At 41.4% G+C, this 16,513-nt stretch overlaps 1 protein-coding gene across 4 annotated transcripts in view; it reads right to left on the bottom strand.

The window, feature by feature from the left end:
• Nucleotides 1-3,244: 3,244 nt before the first annotated feature.
• The window catches only part of LOC131252795 (PHAF1 protein At3g51130), a 46,226-nt gene continuing 32,957 nt past the window's right edge, over nt 3,245-16,513 (bottom strand). For 2 of the 4 annotated variants that reach the window (XM_058253519.1, XM_058253500.1), the window contains exons 13-15: nt 13,165-13,269; nt 12,933-12,993; nt 3,245-3,613 (exon numbers count right to left, since the gene is read on the bottom strand). In XM_058253519.1, coding sequence (XP_058109502.1) covers nt 12,946-12,993; nt 13,165-13,269 — 153 coding nt within the window. In that variant the 3' untranslated portion in view covers nt 3,245-3,613; nt 12,933-12,945. Of the gene's footprint in view, nt 3,614-12,685; nt 12,762-12,932; nt 12,994-13,164; nt 13,270-16,513 lie in introns of all 4 variants that reach the window. The other 2 variants (XR_009174692.1, XR_009174691.1) reach the window with 2 other exon arrangements.

Genomic DNA, 16,513 nt, shown 5'->3' with positions numbered 1-16,513 from the left:
ACTCGGTTCGACTCGACTCGATACCCAGCTCTACCAACATCCCATAGCATTCAAGCATCTTATTTCTGCTTCATTTTTATTTCTTATTTTTTCTCTGACATTTCTCTATTTGGCACCTGATGTAGTCACTTTTAGAACTTTTCTAGATCTTTGGAAAATCCAAAATCGCATAACAAAAAAGGATGCCTAACCCCTCACTTTTTTATCACCGAAGCGCTTAAAATCTTCGATTGTAAATCAATCGCAGGAGCCACTTGGGTTAAAGTATCGTTAGATCCCTTGACTCTTAAGTGATTTTATAGTTTCTAGTTAGTTGTAAATTTTAAGCTAAATTGACTAGTGGTGACTTCAAACAAACTGATTGCCATTCTTGAGTCAATACCACCCCAACTGCACAAAGAGCAAAACTAGAGATGTGAGTTGACCTGCTCACGCAGTTCGTGTTCCATTGTATCCCACATCTTCTTACATTGGAGCACATTATTTCCTCAATATTGTGAATGATCACCCTCGTTGTACTTAGGTTTACTTCATGAATTACAAATCTGAAGCAAACTCCTCACTCAAAGTCCTTTTGTGCCATGGTTCAAACTCAATTCCAAGGTCATGTTCAACGAGTCTGAATTTATAATGGAACCAAAATTCTATCCAATAGAATGCAATCTCTTTTTCAATAAAATGGGATCATTCATCAACGTACACGTGTTGAGACACTCCAATAGAACGGGGTCACTAATGTAAGCACAGATAACTCCTTGAGGTAGCCCAAGCCTTACGGTTCTAGGCACATTTACTCTCATCATTTTGGGGAGAATGTGTTCTAACTGCCACTTTATGAACTGCATACTCACTCCTAACTTGGACGAAAAAACTCCATATGAAATGCTCTTCAAATGCCAACTACCTTATGATCATCTTCAAGTCTTTAATTGCTTGTGCTATGCACACACATTTAGCACCCACCATTACAAATTTTCCTTTGGCACTTCTAAATGCATTTTTGTTTGGCCTTAAACATAAATGTGCCCTAAACATAAATGTCTCTCAACTTCTTGGGATGTTACCTTTGATGAAACTACATTTCCCTACGAAGACACTCTTTCCCCATCTTCGACTGCCCCTCCCGTATCCCAATGTCCATTCTTGAACCACAACCTAATGCAGCCTTTCCCACTCATTCACCTTTCACTCCTCTCACCTCCAATGTTTTCTCCATGCCTACCATCAAACAACCTTCTCACCTTCCAAAAAACTATATCTAGCCCTTTCTTTCACAAACCACTTCCTCAACCCTTTGCAGGTATTCTCTATCATCTCTCTAATCATTTTTTATACAGTCATTTTTCTCCTAATCATCTAGCTCCTCTTTACCACATCTTTTTATAATGAGCCTTATCCCAAATTGTTAAATTTTCTCATTGGCATGAAACAACGACATTAGAAAATTCAAGCTTTGGAGTAAGATATTACCTAGACATTGTAACATTTAACTCCATGATGTTAGCGACCTTTTATATAGCATGTGGAAGTCAAACCTGGAGGTGGCTGTATATAGACTTCTTCAGATAGATCCCCGTGAAGAGCGTTTTTTTACGTCTAGTGGATGTAAAGGCCAATGCCTTGCTGGAGCAATGGCAACAAGGAGACGAACCGTGGTCATCTTAGCAACAGGGCTGAACGTCTCCTCATAATCCTGCCCATATTCTTCGAGTGAACCCCTTAGCCACTAAGCGAGCACCGGATCCATCAGCTTTGAATTTGATCTTATAGATCCGAGCGAGTGACTAAGCGAGACTCCATCCAAAGATTCTGACAGCATCCATATCTGATCATCAATCAGGATGGTTCATTCAATAGTACCATAGGGAGCAAGACATGGTGCAAGAATCATACTAATCAAATAATCCTGAACCTTTGATTGAGGCAAATTTGTTACAATCATCCATCATCTACAAGCCATAAATCATATGATTAGAACTATCAAACCAAAGTCCTACTTTGGAATAGATGTTTAAAGATGATGATTGTAACCTATTTTTTCCACTCAATTTTGACAGTTCATTTTCACGTTATGGTATATAGGATCATTTGATTGACATTATTTTTACACCATGGCTTGCTCCTAGTATGAATTAATGAACCATTGAGATCCTCCATTGGGCAATGTTAGCAACATCCGGGCATACACGGTGACCTATCTTGATGTGAACTACTCATTCATTCACACAACTAGGAGCAAGCCAGATTATCCTAACCCTTTCAATGGGGCCAATTTGTTACAATTATCCATCATTTACAAGCCATAAATGACATGGCTAGAATCATAATCAAAGTGTTGCCTTATAATCATAAGAAATACAAAGTAGGATCTCTGCGTTGGATGCTTTAGATGTTTCAAAATGACTGGACCTATTTTGTCTTCCAGTCAATCTTGACTGTCCACTGTTATGCTATTGATTGGAAGCTGAGGATCATCTAACTGGCATGATTTTTACACCATGGCTTGCTCATAGTTATACTAATGAATGAAGAGTTCTGATCGACCATAGATAGCAACTTGTGCTGTTTAAAAGGTTTGGGCATTGCCAAACGCTATATATATATATATATGTCCCCATGAATATGTGAGAGAGAGAGAGAGAGAGAGAGAGAGAGAGAGAGGATTTGCTGGGGCTTGTCGTCAGGAGGGCATGGGTTATATCACATCCACCCAATGGAATGTTGCGGGTAAAATCCTGTCCATCAATTCTTAAGCACACAATTTTCAATTCTATAAATATCCTTCAGATATGTAAATAAATTTCTAAGGACACCCCTCTCTTAAAACTAATTGCTGAGGCAAAAATGTCCAATGCTACAGGCGTCATCATACATAGTAGCGGTGCATTCATTATTCCTGCAACACATCAAGGTTTTCTAAGCCACAGGCATGTAAGAGCCCATTGCACACCATGCATGTGTCAAAGTGGCACACGTACAATCAAATCCATCCATCAAGTGGGCCCAAGCATGTAAATGCTATTATTTGTCCTGTATGCAATACAACCTAGATTCAAAGATCCGATGAGTACCTAACAGGTCCCTGAACCCAATCAGATCTGCGTCCAGGTCTTCCAGAACGACTAGTGGAGCCAGTAAGACCCAAACCCAGTTAACCGGATATGGATACCGTAGGACCCAATCCATTGACAGCCCCAATTTGGACACTCTTGATTGCTTAAAACTATCCCACATGTCTGACTGATAATCAATAATCGTTGCCCCGCACTATCATATGTCAGCTGGCCCTTTATTTCTTGACTATTCTTTTGCATTTCCTGAATATCATTTGTACAACATCCAAGAGCAAGAAATTCACAGAATAAATGTTTGTATTCATAGGAACAGGACGAACAATGAGAGAGAGAGAGAGAGAGAGAGAGAGAGAGAGAGAGAGAGAGAGGAATAAGAAACCTACATGCCTAATGTTATTCACATCTGTACACTAATGAGTGATTACAGAGGCCCACAAGATTGGTGTAAAATGCTTTTATGGATCACTGTGTACAAATCCAAGCACTTCCTGCATAATAAAATGCCTTTATGGATCGCCATGTACAAATCCAAGAACTTCCTGCAAAAACATCCGCACCCAAAAAGGTCAGACAAGCTAGGAGGGCATCAAACCACATCCATAACCAAAAAAAAAAAAAAAAAACCCAGTCAGCAATAAAAATAAATAATATTGAATACATCTCCATTATTCTGAATCTGAACTTTCCTCATCCAAAAACCAGGTCCAGGTGATCAAAAATGCAATGCAAGTGTTTTGAAATTTCCACTATCCAAATCCATCCAATCTGCTAAGCTATCACAATGGTTGAATAAATTACATTTTTTCTTTAATAAAAAAAGCATCATCATCATCATCATCATCATCATCATCATCATCATCATCATTATCATTATTACTACTACTACAGTATTATTGCAAACTGTCATGCACACAACAATTGAGCTATCTAAAAGTTGGGCCCATCATGAAGATCACCTGGTGGTGCATTAGAAGTCTTCATCATATCTTAATGCATGTATTTAATTTATTCAGAGCTATTAGAGCAGGATCTGCTTTTTTTTTTTCGGAATATGAATCGAAGCAATATTATATTTCTAGTGAAACATCTTTCACAATATCTAAAGAGAGAGTTACTAATAGACAGGGGTTATAATTTGACTCATTCAAATACAAATCATTAATCTTTCAATCCATAACATGCACGGGGAGGGAGGGAGAAGTAAATTTACCAAAAATGTGACGCTAAAAAGGGTGATGACAAGAACTGTAAATGAAATAAACCACATTTAAACCAATGCTAATGCTGTCGCACCCAAACACTGTAAACGAAATAAACCACATTTAAAACAATGCTAATGCTGTCACACCCAAACACTCCAGACTAGGTGTATTATGTCAGACATGATATTGATACCAGCACTACCACTGAGATCACTGAACATGCAAATTTACCAAAAAGCCAAAACTGAAAAGGATGATGACAAAAGATGTCAAAAGAAATAGAACAAACTTAAACTAATGCTAACAATAACAGTGCTTGCACCTGAAGAAAAAGAAAAAGAAAAAGAAAAAGAAAGAAAAATCAAAGGATCAGTATATCACATTGGACTCGACATGGCATTCATACTAGCATAGTACTTGTAGGATGTATTTAGACTGAATCCTATGGTAGGACACAATACCAATACCAGCAGTGGATGCTCACATGGTACTTGCCAGATGTGTTTTAACCTGATCCTATTGTGTTAGGTTCATTTTTATACTCCAAAAATTTCCTCATACTATAATCATAATATTTTAAAGCCCCATTGTAAATTAATAGTAACATGATAGAGAGATTAAAGAACAATCCCTCTTTTCATAAAACTAAATGCTATTAGAATTGATGTTTATAGGTAAATATCACCCTCAAACACACATACAAAGTAACACATCCGGTACCCATATCTTTATTCATGTCTTGATGTAACACCCCGGCCCTCAAATACTCAGGTATTGGATGTTCTCAAGTGTTACCGTAGGATTTCGATTAAAATAGGAAGTTGCATGTGCTTACGCGTGCGTGTGCTCGCAAACCTAGGGATTGCAAGTCAGAACCCAAACTAGGAGCTTGTGGCTCAATCGAATCCTGTACCCTAACTAGATGGACTGCATCAGATCGCTTACGGGACCCAAACTCCCCGGATCCCCTACCTATCAATCCAGATGACCAACCTGGAAGTATCTATCACAAAACTCATCAAATTGAGTATTCGGCCTAAGGTTAGCCTGCGAATGCATTCGATCGGACTTTAGTGCCAGTCAGTCAAATCGTCGTTCAATCCCACCGAATTAGAACCCTAAGCTAGAACACTGGATCCCTAGCCCAGTGGGCTTTTGCACCCCATTCACGGGAGTCGGCATCCCATTTTAGTGAACAAGTTACTCGGTACGAGTGAATAGTCAGCATGACACACAGAGTAAACCCGTAGGACCCCGAGAATAGTGAACAAAGCTGATTCGGGCCCGATCTAGCCCCTATTGGATCTACCAGCTTGAGTAGCATAAAATCAGGATAGGTTTGCCATTTGTTGGTTTGATCGACAAATCGTTGATTCCCCTCGGTCCAAGAGCAATAGTGTCATTGATCTAACCGACAACCCTTGAACTTCAAAACACTTACAATCGCCAAATTTTCCAAGTGGGGGAATGGAGAGTTTTTTTTTTTTTTTTTTTGGGAGAGAGAGAGAGAGAGAGAGCTCGTGTGGGAAATCATGGATTGAGAGTGGATCGCCGCATTGGGCCGCTCTTTGCCAAATCCGGTCCGTGCTCGCCATTTCGCATCTTCCCTAGCCATAAATCCGTCAATTAGCCAAGTAAGGAGTCTTCCCACGACGCATGTGCCTCTTTCCCCTATTTCTCACATCCTTGTAGCGGTTAGGGTTGGAAAACCCTTCGTTTACATCCAAATTTAGGATTTTTGATGGTAGGGTTTGTGGTCCCTGCAAGCAATTTTTGGTGGCCCATTCTCATCTACGAGCCGTGATCGAGCTCGACTTTGTGTGGGCATCGGTTGTGCACCAATCTTGAGCCCCACTCGTTAAATTGAGTTAGGGTTTGCTCGAATCGAGTTAGGCAAAACCCTTAAATCCATGTTGAAAGTTTAATTAGTTTAGAATATAAGCTATTAACGATGATATTGCTAATGAATTAGGGTTTGTAGCTATTTCTCGTAAAATTCTCTATGTTGAGGTTGCATTGGAGCCGAGAATCTCTAATTTAACGTGAGATTTACCCTTCAAGCTTTCTAGTGACATTTTTAGTCCTGCAGTAGTCTTAACATTTGATAATAATGCTATAACCCTTGCAATCTATCTTACGTGCGTTAAATCTATGATGAATAGTTAGAATCTATAACATGCTTAGCTCCTCGTTAGAATCTGTAACATGCTTGGAATCTTGTATATGATCACGTAACATGTTTAGTCTAATGCTTAGGTGGGATCACACAAGTGCACTCCCTAACATGTGCAAATATGCTTGAATCTACCACTTGCCTTGCATGGTTTACATGGATATATAATTATGGTATGCTTTAGTATAATCCCCCGTATTGCATGCTAAGATGTTTGGAATCATGAATCCCGGCAACCGGAACCCACTTGTGATATCCACAGGGATTATGGGTTGACTCAAGTGCTTGGGCTGCCCCGTTTGTGATTCATGTAATTGTCACATACATATGAAATTGTACCTTGAACTATTGACCATCTAGTGTTTGGATTAAATGGAATTTGATTGTGGACTTACCATATTGGTGTATCATTGTGCCTTGTTGGCTTTGTTTGGGCAAAATCCCATTTGTGCCTTATTGACTTGCCCAACTGGCTTTTGTTGGGAGGAAACTGTTATTGGATTCATATGCTGGGATGGCAAGGCCTACTTGTTGGCCTAAGACTGGCCACTAGTTGAGAGGGTTTGTTAAACGGGCTGTTTGCAAATCGGATTAATAAATGTTAGATTAATCATTGATCCAATGCACGAGGGCGTTATCGGGTGCCTGGTTGACTATTTGAAAGATCAGTGTACTGTTTAAACGAACCTTGTGAGTTAGGTCAACTGTTTGAAAGACCCAGGCTCTTACATTTAGAGAATGAGTCGACTATTTGAAAGACTCATTCTCTTGCATTTGAATGGACTGACTGTGATGCAGGACGTGAATTTAAATATGATATGCAAGATTGCAGGCTTAGATCACACCAATTCAGAAACAATCACACAAATTCCACATCCCACATGAAAATCCAAACATTCAATTAAAGGGAATCTATGCGGGTCCAAGCCGACACAGGCTAGGACTGGACCAATAAAAATTATAAACCAAACGATGTCAAAGGGAAATAAAATCAACTACTCATGCATAAAAAATCAGTCCCTAATCCAAGGGATTCCCCAATTTCAATTCAAGGAACCCTGAGCCAAAAGATGATCCCGCGTGTGGACAACAACAATGGCCCAAACGGACGTGCGCGTGATCCCGGCCGCACGTGTGTGGGGCCCACTATTCAGAAAAAGGCCACCTTGGCCCTGGTCAGCCAGGGATGGACTCCAAAACCTCCAAATTTCAGCTTGATCCGATGTACGGTTTGTGCGTGGTGCTCCGCCGAAGTTTCAGCTCGCCTGCGGGCCGAAATCTGAAAACCTGCTTCAATGAAGAAATCTGATGCAACAAAAGGACAAATTTGAAGTATGGATGGCGGGGGAAAATGGAAAAAAAGATGATGGAAGATGGGGGTGAATTGGGATCGATGTGGCTTCGCACCACGGTAGTTAGCCCTTCGAAAAGGGAGGGCTTCGCACCCACTTTTGAATTCTTCCACAACTCACGAAGAGAGCAGAAAAATAAAGCAGGAATTTTTTATTAACTTCAATGAATCAAAAGAACTACAAGGGGTGCCTATTTATAGGGAGAACCCTATACCCAAAAACTCGCACCATGTGCGACACCTATTACTTGGCGATGAAGTAAACTAAAATAAAAATCAAACGAGGAAATCTAAAGCGTTCACGATGTTCTAAATAATAACAATAAGCAAAACCTAAAATATAAAACCAATCTGACGAGTGGGCCACGATCATGAGATCCCATGGTGGGCTTTTCTTGACTATCGGGCCACTTTTCTGAACCAAAACTTGACTTCTAGCTAGGAGGCCCTCCCTGGACGTCGTCATCGAGCCAGATCGATGGTGGGGTCCTTCTACGTACGTACGTGCATAGGGGGGGCGGCGTGAGTGCGCGTGTGCGCGTGATGTCCCCATCAATTCTCCCCGGCTGCAAAGATTTCACCACTGGAGAAATAAAACTCCTGAACCGCTTCAGGATGTCAGGATCAAGTTTCTGAAGCTCCTCCTCAGTGAGCCACATGCTGCCTGAAGCTGGGCGTGACTTCCATTTAACCACGTACTTCTGAAACCCGCCGTCCGACGTTGAAACTATCTGATGGTCCTGGATATCCTCTTTTTCCTTTTTGGGTGTGTGAAGGTTAGGTATGGGAGATAGAGGCTGGGAAAATGAGTCGGGAAGGATAGGTATGGGAGGTAGAGGCTGAGAAGATGGGTCGGGATGGGTAGGTATGGGAGGTAGAGGCTGGGAACATGGGTTGGGACGGGTAGGTATGGGACGTAGAGGCTGAAAAAATGGGTTGGGAAGGGTAGATATGGGAGGTAGAGGCTGGAAAAATGGGTTGGGACGGGTAGGTATGGGACGTAGAAGCTGGGAAAATGGGTCGAGAAGGGTAAGTATGAGAGGTAGAGGCTGGGAAGAAAGGTTAGGAAAAGTAGATATGGGAGGTAGAGGTTGGGAAAATGGGTTGGAAAGGGGCCATGGTTCAAGGGATAAATATGAGGAATCAGGATGGGTGGGCGAAGGGCCGGACAAAGTATCAGTGGTCCTCTGAAAAGTAATTAAATCCTCCATATCAGATGTGAAACTAATTCCCATGGAAGGTGGAAGATCTATCTCATACACATTGAGACCGTTTCGTTTTATAATTTTGACGGGTCCAGCGCTACACGCGTGTAACTTACGAACAGCCCTCGGAGGATACCGCTTAGGCCTGATGCGGACCATCACAAAGTCCCTTACATTAAATTCCTTGAAACATTTATGTTGATCTGCAGAAAAATTATAATGTTCATTACTAGTAGTGATCTTCTGCCTGATTTCTTGATGCCATGAATGAATGTGATGCGCAAAAGACTCTGCAGACTCTAACGGCCTATGGGATAGTAACATAGGAACAAGATTAATAAGTTTCCTAGGTTTATAATCAGTAACGACTTCACAAGGGCTTAGACCTGTGGACCTATCGACAAACTTATTCAACGTGAACTCGGTTGTAGGTATTACGATGTCCCATATTCTGGTGTGCTCTATATCCTTCCTAGGGGACTCATCCGGTAGACCATCAGGAAAGATATCACGTAACTCATCCACTACCGAAATGGCCTCAGTGGGTAACTCTACACTAGCCGCTGGTACACTCTCTCCAGCCACAAGGCTACACATGTTGTACCCCTCAAAATAGTGGTCTTTATGTCTCTCATGGGGTAGGTGTCCGGGTGCACACCCATAACTGATTCCTTGACCAACTCTATTCATTGGTGTATCCTCCAGGCCACTTGCTTGAGATTGGACATCTACCCCAATGGTGGGGTTTGTCCTAGCGATGGTCTTTAGTCGGGTAATGCCTACATCAAGCTGTTCACAGCATTGGTCCATTTCCAAGCGCTTAATCATAGACTCCAACGTCTGAGATATCTTATTTAGTGACTCTTGCAATTGTTCCATGTTTAGAGTAGGGTGCAAACCGAAACTGCGACCCGTACGTGTGGGCATACACTGACTTGCTCAACCTAAAGACCTTCTATGACAACTATATGCGTCTAACAACTAAATGACCCTACCAGACTCTATATGAAGGAGACTACACACTGTTACTAAAATTCAGCTATATATGATGGACTGAATGCATGAAGGACTCAAACTAAACCCTAAATATGTGGTGAATTCCCCTACAAGAACCCTAGGCTTTGATACCAAATTTGATGCAGGATATGGAAAATTAAATATGATATGCAAGATTGCAAGCTTAGATCACACCAATTCAGAAACAATCACACAAATTCCACATCCCACATGAAAATCCAAACATTCAATTAAAGGGGAATCTATGCGGGTCCAAGCCGACACAGGCTAGGACTGGACCAATAAAAATTATAAACCAAACGATGTCAAAGGGAAATAAAATCAACTACTCATGCATAAAAAATCAGTCCCTAATCCAAGGGATTCCCCAATTTCAATTCAAGGAACCCTGAGCCAAAAGATGATCCCGCGTGTGGACAACAACAATGGCCCAAACGGACGTGCGCGTGATCCCGGCCGCACGTGTGTGGGGCCCACTATTCAGAAAAAGGCCACCTTGGCCCTGGTCAGCCAGGGATGGACTCCAAAACCTCCAAATTTCAGCTTGATCCGATGTACGGTTTGTGCGTGGTGCTCCGCCGAAGTTTCAGCTCACCTACGGGCCGAAATTTGGAAACCTGCTTCAATGAAGAAATCTGATGCAACAAAAGGACAAATTCAAAGTACGGATGGTGGGGGAAGATGGAAAAAAAAGATGATGGAAGATGGGGGTGAATTGGGATCGATGTGGCTTCGCACCACGGTAGTTAGCCCTTCGAAAAGGGAGGGCTTCGCACCCACTTTTGAATTCTTCCACAACTCACGAAGAGAGCAGAAAAATAAAGCAGGAATTTTTTATTAACTTTAATGAATCAAAAGAACTACAAGAGGTGCCTATTTATAGGGAGAACCCTATACCCAAAAACTCGCACCATGTGCGACACCTATTACTTGGCGATGAAGTAAACTAAAATAAAAATCAAACGAGGAAATCTAAAGCGTTCACGATGTTCTAAATAATAACAATAAGCAAAACCTAAAATATAAAACCAATCTGACGAGTGGGCCATGATCATGAGATCCCATGGTGGGCTTTTCTTGACTATCGGGCCACTTTTCTGAACCAAAACCTGACTTCTAGCTAGGAGGCCCTCCCTGGACGTCGTCATCGAGCCAAATCGATGGTGGGGTCCTTCTACGTACGTACATGCATAGGGGGGGCGGCGTGAGTGCGCGTGTGCGCGTGATGTCCCCATCAGACTGTTTGAAAGGTCCATTCTTGGTCCGGCCGGATGTGCATCTCCAAAGCCAAGAACATGTAAATGCACCCACGCATTTAAATAAGAGAGATTGTAGACTATGACTGTTTTGGTGTGTTCTTTTATGAAACTATACCTGATTAATATGTCATTGTGTAATCTTTGAGGGATTTCTCAATGAGTTGGCCACTTATATCTTGAATTCAACAACCGTATAAGTAATGCAGGGTAGATCTCGCTCAGTGGAGGGATAAGTAATTGAGTGGAGCGGCCTTAGCTGGCTGAGCTTGGAAGCTCGATCATTAGTTTCTTTTTGTGGCTTTCCCTTAATATTGACATTTCGTACTTTGGTTTGTTTATGGTTTGTGTGATCCATGTGGGCACCATTTTGGATATATGTACTTGGGATATTTGCTCCTTTGCTTATGCTTTATTTATCATGTTCTCTCTTTGATATCTATTATCTTGAAAGGCGTTACTCTAATTTATTTGTATATGAGATGAATGTTAATCTGATTGAGCACGTGGGTGGGAGATTTTCCCCACGTGTGGCATTCCTAGGCAACACTCAGGTTGGCACAGATAGGACATCGAACTGAAGCGGCGAAAACCGGGGCGTTGTCAGTGTCGGTGCCAATGCAGTCGATCATTTTAGTGTTAATACCCAAGGACGCGGGATTTGAGTCTTCGTACTCTGGTCTCACGTTTCGGGGCGTTACACCTGAAGAGAAACAAAGATTTGAATTTGCATTCCCACATCCAATTCTGCATCATCATCTAGGTATTGTAACATTTACGAAATCATCGTTGTGTATAATTTACAGCAACATACTTTCAAATCTGGGAGCTCAACTGCACACAACAGAAGTCTGAGTTCTATCAAACCACCAATACAACGAATTCTCGCATAGTTAATTTTCACAATGTCCTGTGCATAGAAAAATCTGCTAGTATTTTCCAAAATTATTTATTTCATTTTCACGTAAGTACTAGAACATGCTAGTTGCATATTGGAGGGATATTTTCATCTTTCCTTGTCATGAACCTTATCAGGTGCAACAGAGGTATGGTAGACACACGGCTCATATGCAACCTGGGAATGGGAGCAGCAACACCATTCAAGTAGTTTAGGGAACTTCATTCTTCCCTCACTAGTAGTGCTAAACTAAATATGTGTTTGATAGAAAAGAACCAAAAAATCTTTGAATTTGTTCATTTCCAGTGATTATGTGTTTGCAAAATTACCACAAGTACGAACTGAACTACGTTGGGGACATAAAGTTAGACATGATGCAATAATATGGCACTGGCAGTCAATGGTAAGAGCAGGACTTATTGGTACAAGATGGAATGAATTCCAACATGTGAAAAGTAACTTGGACAGGTGAATTTGGCCATGAAGAGGTAGCATAAGAAAATCAGTGCCAACAGAAACTTGATTGCATGTGAAATTCCGGAATTGGTCTCTCCTACTAAAGTTCCACCTATTAAACTCCTGCAGCTTTAAAATGATTGTTAATGATTTAATTCCACAGAATACTAACTGAAAATCCAACCTAATAATAATATGTTTGGCGCCAAAATTTCAAATATGGAATATGCAAGTCAATGCTAAAGCAGAAATTGGGGGAAAAAAGCCAACAAGCTCAGCAAAAGTAGAGCATAAACATACCCAATAGGTTATTTTATGACTGGAAGAGCGTCACTGTGGCTATATAGCCATTTTTCATAACCTGCTCAAATAGTAAGTGCAATCACATATATAGTTAGCCACTTCATGATCTATGGTGTAAATATCAAATGGAATGGCATGCGCACCATGTGGACTGAATTAACACTACCAATATCAAATAATGGAAACGATCATGATAAATAATATAGAATCATGTTTATTCATTACTCACCTCAAAAGCTACATTTTGATACCCATATACAAAAGTCGATCCAAAAGGATTGCTCGTGGATCCCTGTGTTTGGATTGCAGCTCGCCCACCATCCCCGAGGATCTCCTATAATTAAGTGGACTTCTCTATATCATTATTTAAGATTGCAATGTAAAGAGAGAATCAACTGAAGATCTAATAATGATCTACACTCAACTGTAAGGGGAATATAGGTAAAAGCTTATCAACATGAAGTATTGTAAACAATTGGACCTGAAGCTGCTTGGCATAAGAAGACTAGAGACTCAAAGATGATAAATAAACTAACAGGAAGAATGCAGGCATAGGCTACAAAAATCCAGTGTCATTCATGTCAAGAAGATATACACATATTAGGCATTTTAAAATCGAATCAATATGCCAAGCTAGAGAGACATTTTCAAATAGTAGCCCTTGAAATCTATCATCCAAAGTATCATCTGATTATGAATTATTTGCAACTATAGATAGTAAACTATCCTTCTGACATCATCATCATCTAAGCCTTCTTATCCCAACTAATTGGGGTTGGCTACATGAATCCTCTTTCTGTCATTCCACTCTATCAAGGTCCAAAACTTCAGCAAGACCATAACTCGTCAAGTCTTTTCCTACTAGCTCCACCCACATCCTTTTGGACTTTCCCCTTGCCCTTTTAAAGCCATCAACTTGTACGTTCACTCCAATTGGCGCAGTTCTTGGTCTCCGTTGCTGGAGCTGGGCACAGGACGACTCGACTCGGCAAACTCGACTCGCCCGACTCCTTCAAAGCCAACTCGACCCGAACCGAGTTGGTGAGTCGATCCAAACCAATAGACTTCGTCCAATCCGAACTCAAACTAAGTCGAATTTGGGTCACCCAGTAACTCAACTTGACTCAACCCGTAATCTGACTCGATAATGACTCGACTCAATACGAAACCCAACTCATACATTAAAAAAAAAACCCCAGATTTGACTTTTCAGATTTGAGATGCCGTGTAGCTGATGGAGAGGCCGTAATTCCGAGAGGTGCACCAAGGTTCTAAGCTGTGATTTCAGCCCGCAGATACCTGCTGCACCTGACCCGACTCGGTACCTGTGACTGGGTCGGACTCAGTCCGAGTTAGTCCAGGCCAGACATAGACTCGGATCGGGTTAGGCATAGGTCGAGTTTGGGTCAGGTCTATTTCAAAACCAGGTCGAGTTGGGTCAGCCCTAACTCGGTCTGACTTGACTCGATGCCCAGCTCTATCCATTACACATGACCAAACCATCTAAGTCCACTTTCCCTCATCTTGTTACCTATTGGTACTACGAAATTCCCTCAAATCCATTCATTTCTAATTCTATCCTTCCTTTTTCTTCTTACTCATCCATCTCAACATCCTCATTTCCACTACACATCCTATGGACATCTTGTTCCTTGACTGCTTAAAATTATGTCTTATAAAGCATGGTTGGTCTTATAGCCATCCTATAAAATTTCCTATTCTGTTTGAGTGGTATTCGATGATCAAATAAAACTCCAAAGGCACATCTCCATTTCTTCCACCTCACTTGAATTCTATGGGCAACATCCTTCTCAATCTCTCCACTCTCATGAATTATTGACCCAAGATATCAAAAGTGGTCATTTGGTAAACTTCTTGGTTAGCAATCTTTACTAATTCCTCATTCCCACTCTTACTGTTACTAAGTTTACACTCCATATACTTTGCAAATCTTTTACGTTCTAAAGCACCTCTCGATAAATCTAGCTTTGTGTTTATGCCCTCCCTCATCATGTCAATCGAAACTATGAATCTACAAATAACATACACCATGAAATTTCCTCTTGCACATTCTTACTCGTCCATCACCAATGTAAAAAGGCACGGGCTCATTGCCGATCCACAAGCCTATAGTAATTAGGAACTCACTTATCTCTCCACTAACAATCCTCACATTTGTTACTGCTCCCTCGTACACATCCTTAATCATTTCAATATATCCTCTTGAAACTCCATTCTATCCCAACACCCACCAAATTAACTCTTTAGGGACCCTATCATAAGCTTTCTCTAAGTCAATAATGACCATGTAGAGATCTTTCCTCCTCTCCCAATATTTCTCCATCAACCGTCTAAGTAGGATAATAGCTTCAGTGGTAGACCTTTCTTGGTGTGAATTCAAATTGATTTTATGATGAATTCATCTCATGCATTGGTCTTTGCTCAATCACTATTTCCCAAAGTTTCATAGTATGGCTATAAGTTTAATCCACAATAGTTAGTGCAGATCTGTATGTCTCATTTAGTCTTATAAATAGGTACTATTATCGCTCAAATCTGGTTGAACCCGCAACTCCACCTATAGGCTGCAGGATACCTGCACTTAATGGAAAAAGGAAGGACAATGGGGGCGTCGGTTGTGGCTGGGAACCCTCCAATGCCTAAGTCAGGTTAACGGACCTTTAGGTTAGATGTTGCTAGAGCTGGAATTCTTCTGCATATCTTTTCCCTCGGGAAGGGTGATGTATTTATAGGTTTTCAAAGCAGCTTGCGTATCTAAGTGGATCTGCTAGATACGTTGGAGGAGCCCGTATTAGAGTGGGAATCTGCACTCGAGAATATCTTTGATTCTGCATCGATCGGCGTGATTTTCGACTAGCATCTTGTTGGATTGATTCTGTTTTTATATGTCGTAAGATTCCCTTCGGATATTTCTGTTCCGAGGTCAAGGTCGGTATCTAAGGTTGAACACGGTTAAACAGCTTGATTGAGATGATCAGGTTGGTTGATAAACCTTATTACCGAGCACGGTTAACCGGTATAGCTTGGCCAATGGGTTCTTTACCCAGCTCAACTTCTCCGGTGGTAAATACACCGGTGGCTCGGGAAGATTGCTCTGCTTGTATTTGCCACGGGTCTCATATGGCTGGTCAGTTCGATTTTCCACATAACAGTTGCCCCATACTTCCGAGTTACATGTCTATGAGCTAGTTGGCTCGGTTTGCTCATCTTCCTCGATTTTGGCGCCTAGTGATGAATGCGGAAATTGAAAAGGACGGCGCATGTCGCGGGGATCAGGGAAGATATTATGACATTTTCGTCGTACGAGGAGTCATGTACAGAGTGGTGAGCGTTGTTTCGTCTTCCAAGCGACTCACAAGCGGACACCTGTCCGGCTGTCCTTGCTTCATTAATGCTACTCCTGAATGAACCCCGTGTCGCCACATGATGAAGATCGTGCATCGAGGCGTCTCTTCATGTGCTCGTGAACGATGCTAGCATTAAAGACATTCCCCATTGGATGCTTATAAATAGGGGTTTCTCCCTCATTGTTTGCTCACCAGTTTAGCGAAGTCCGG

Source organism: Magnolia sinica, chromosome 1, assembly GCF_029962835.1.
Source record: "Magnolia sinica isolate HGM2019 chromosome 1, MsV1, whole genome shotgun sequence".
NCBI lineage: Eukaryota > Viridiplantae > Streptophyta > Magnoliopsida > Magnoliales > Magnoliaceae > Magnolia > Magnolia sinica.
This window is presented reverse-complemented; position numbering and strand designations above follow the sequence as displayed.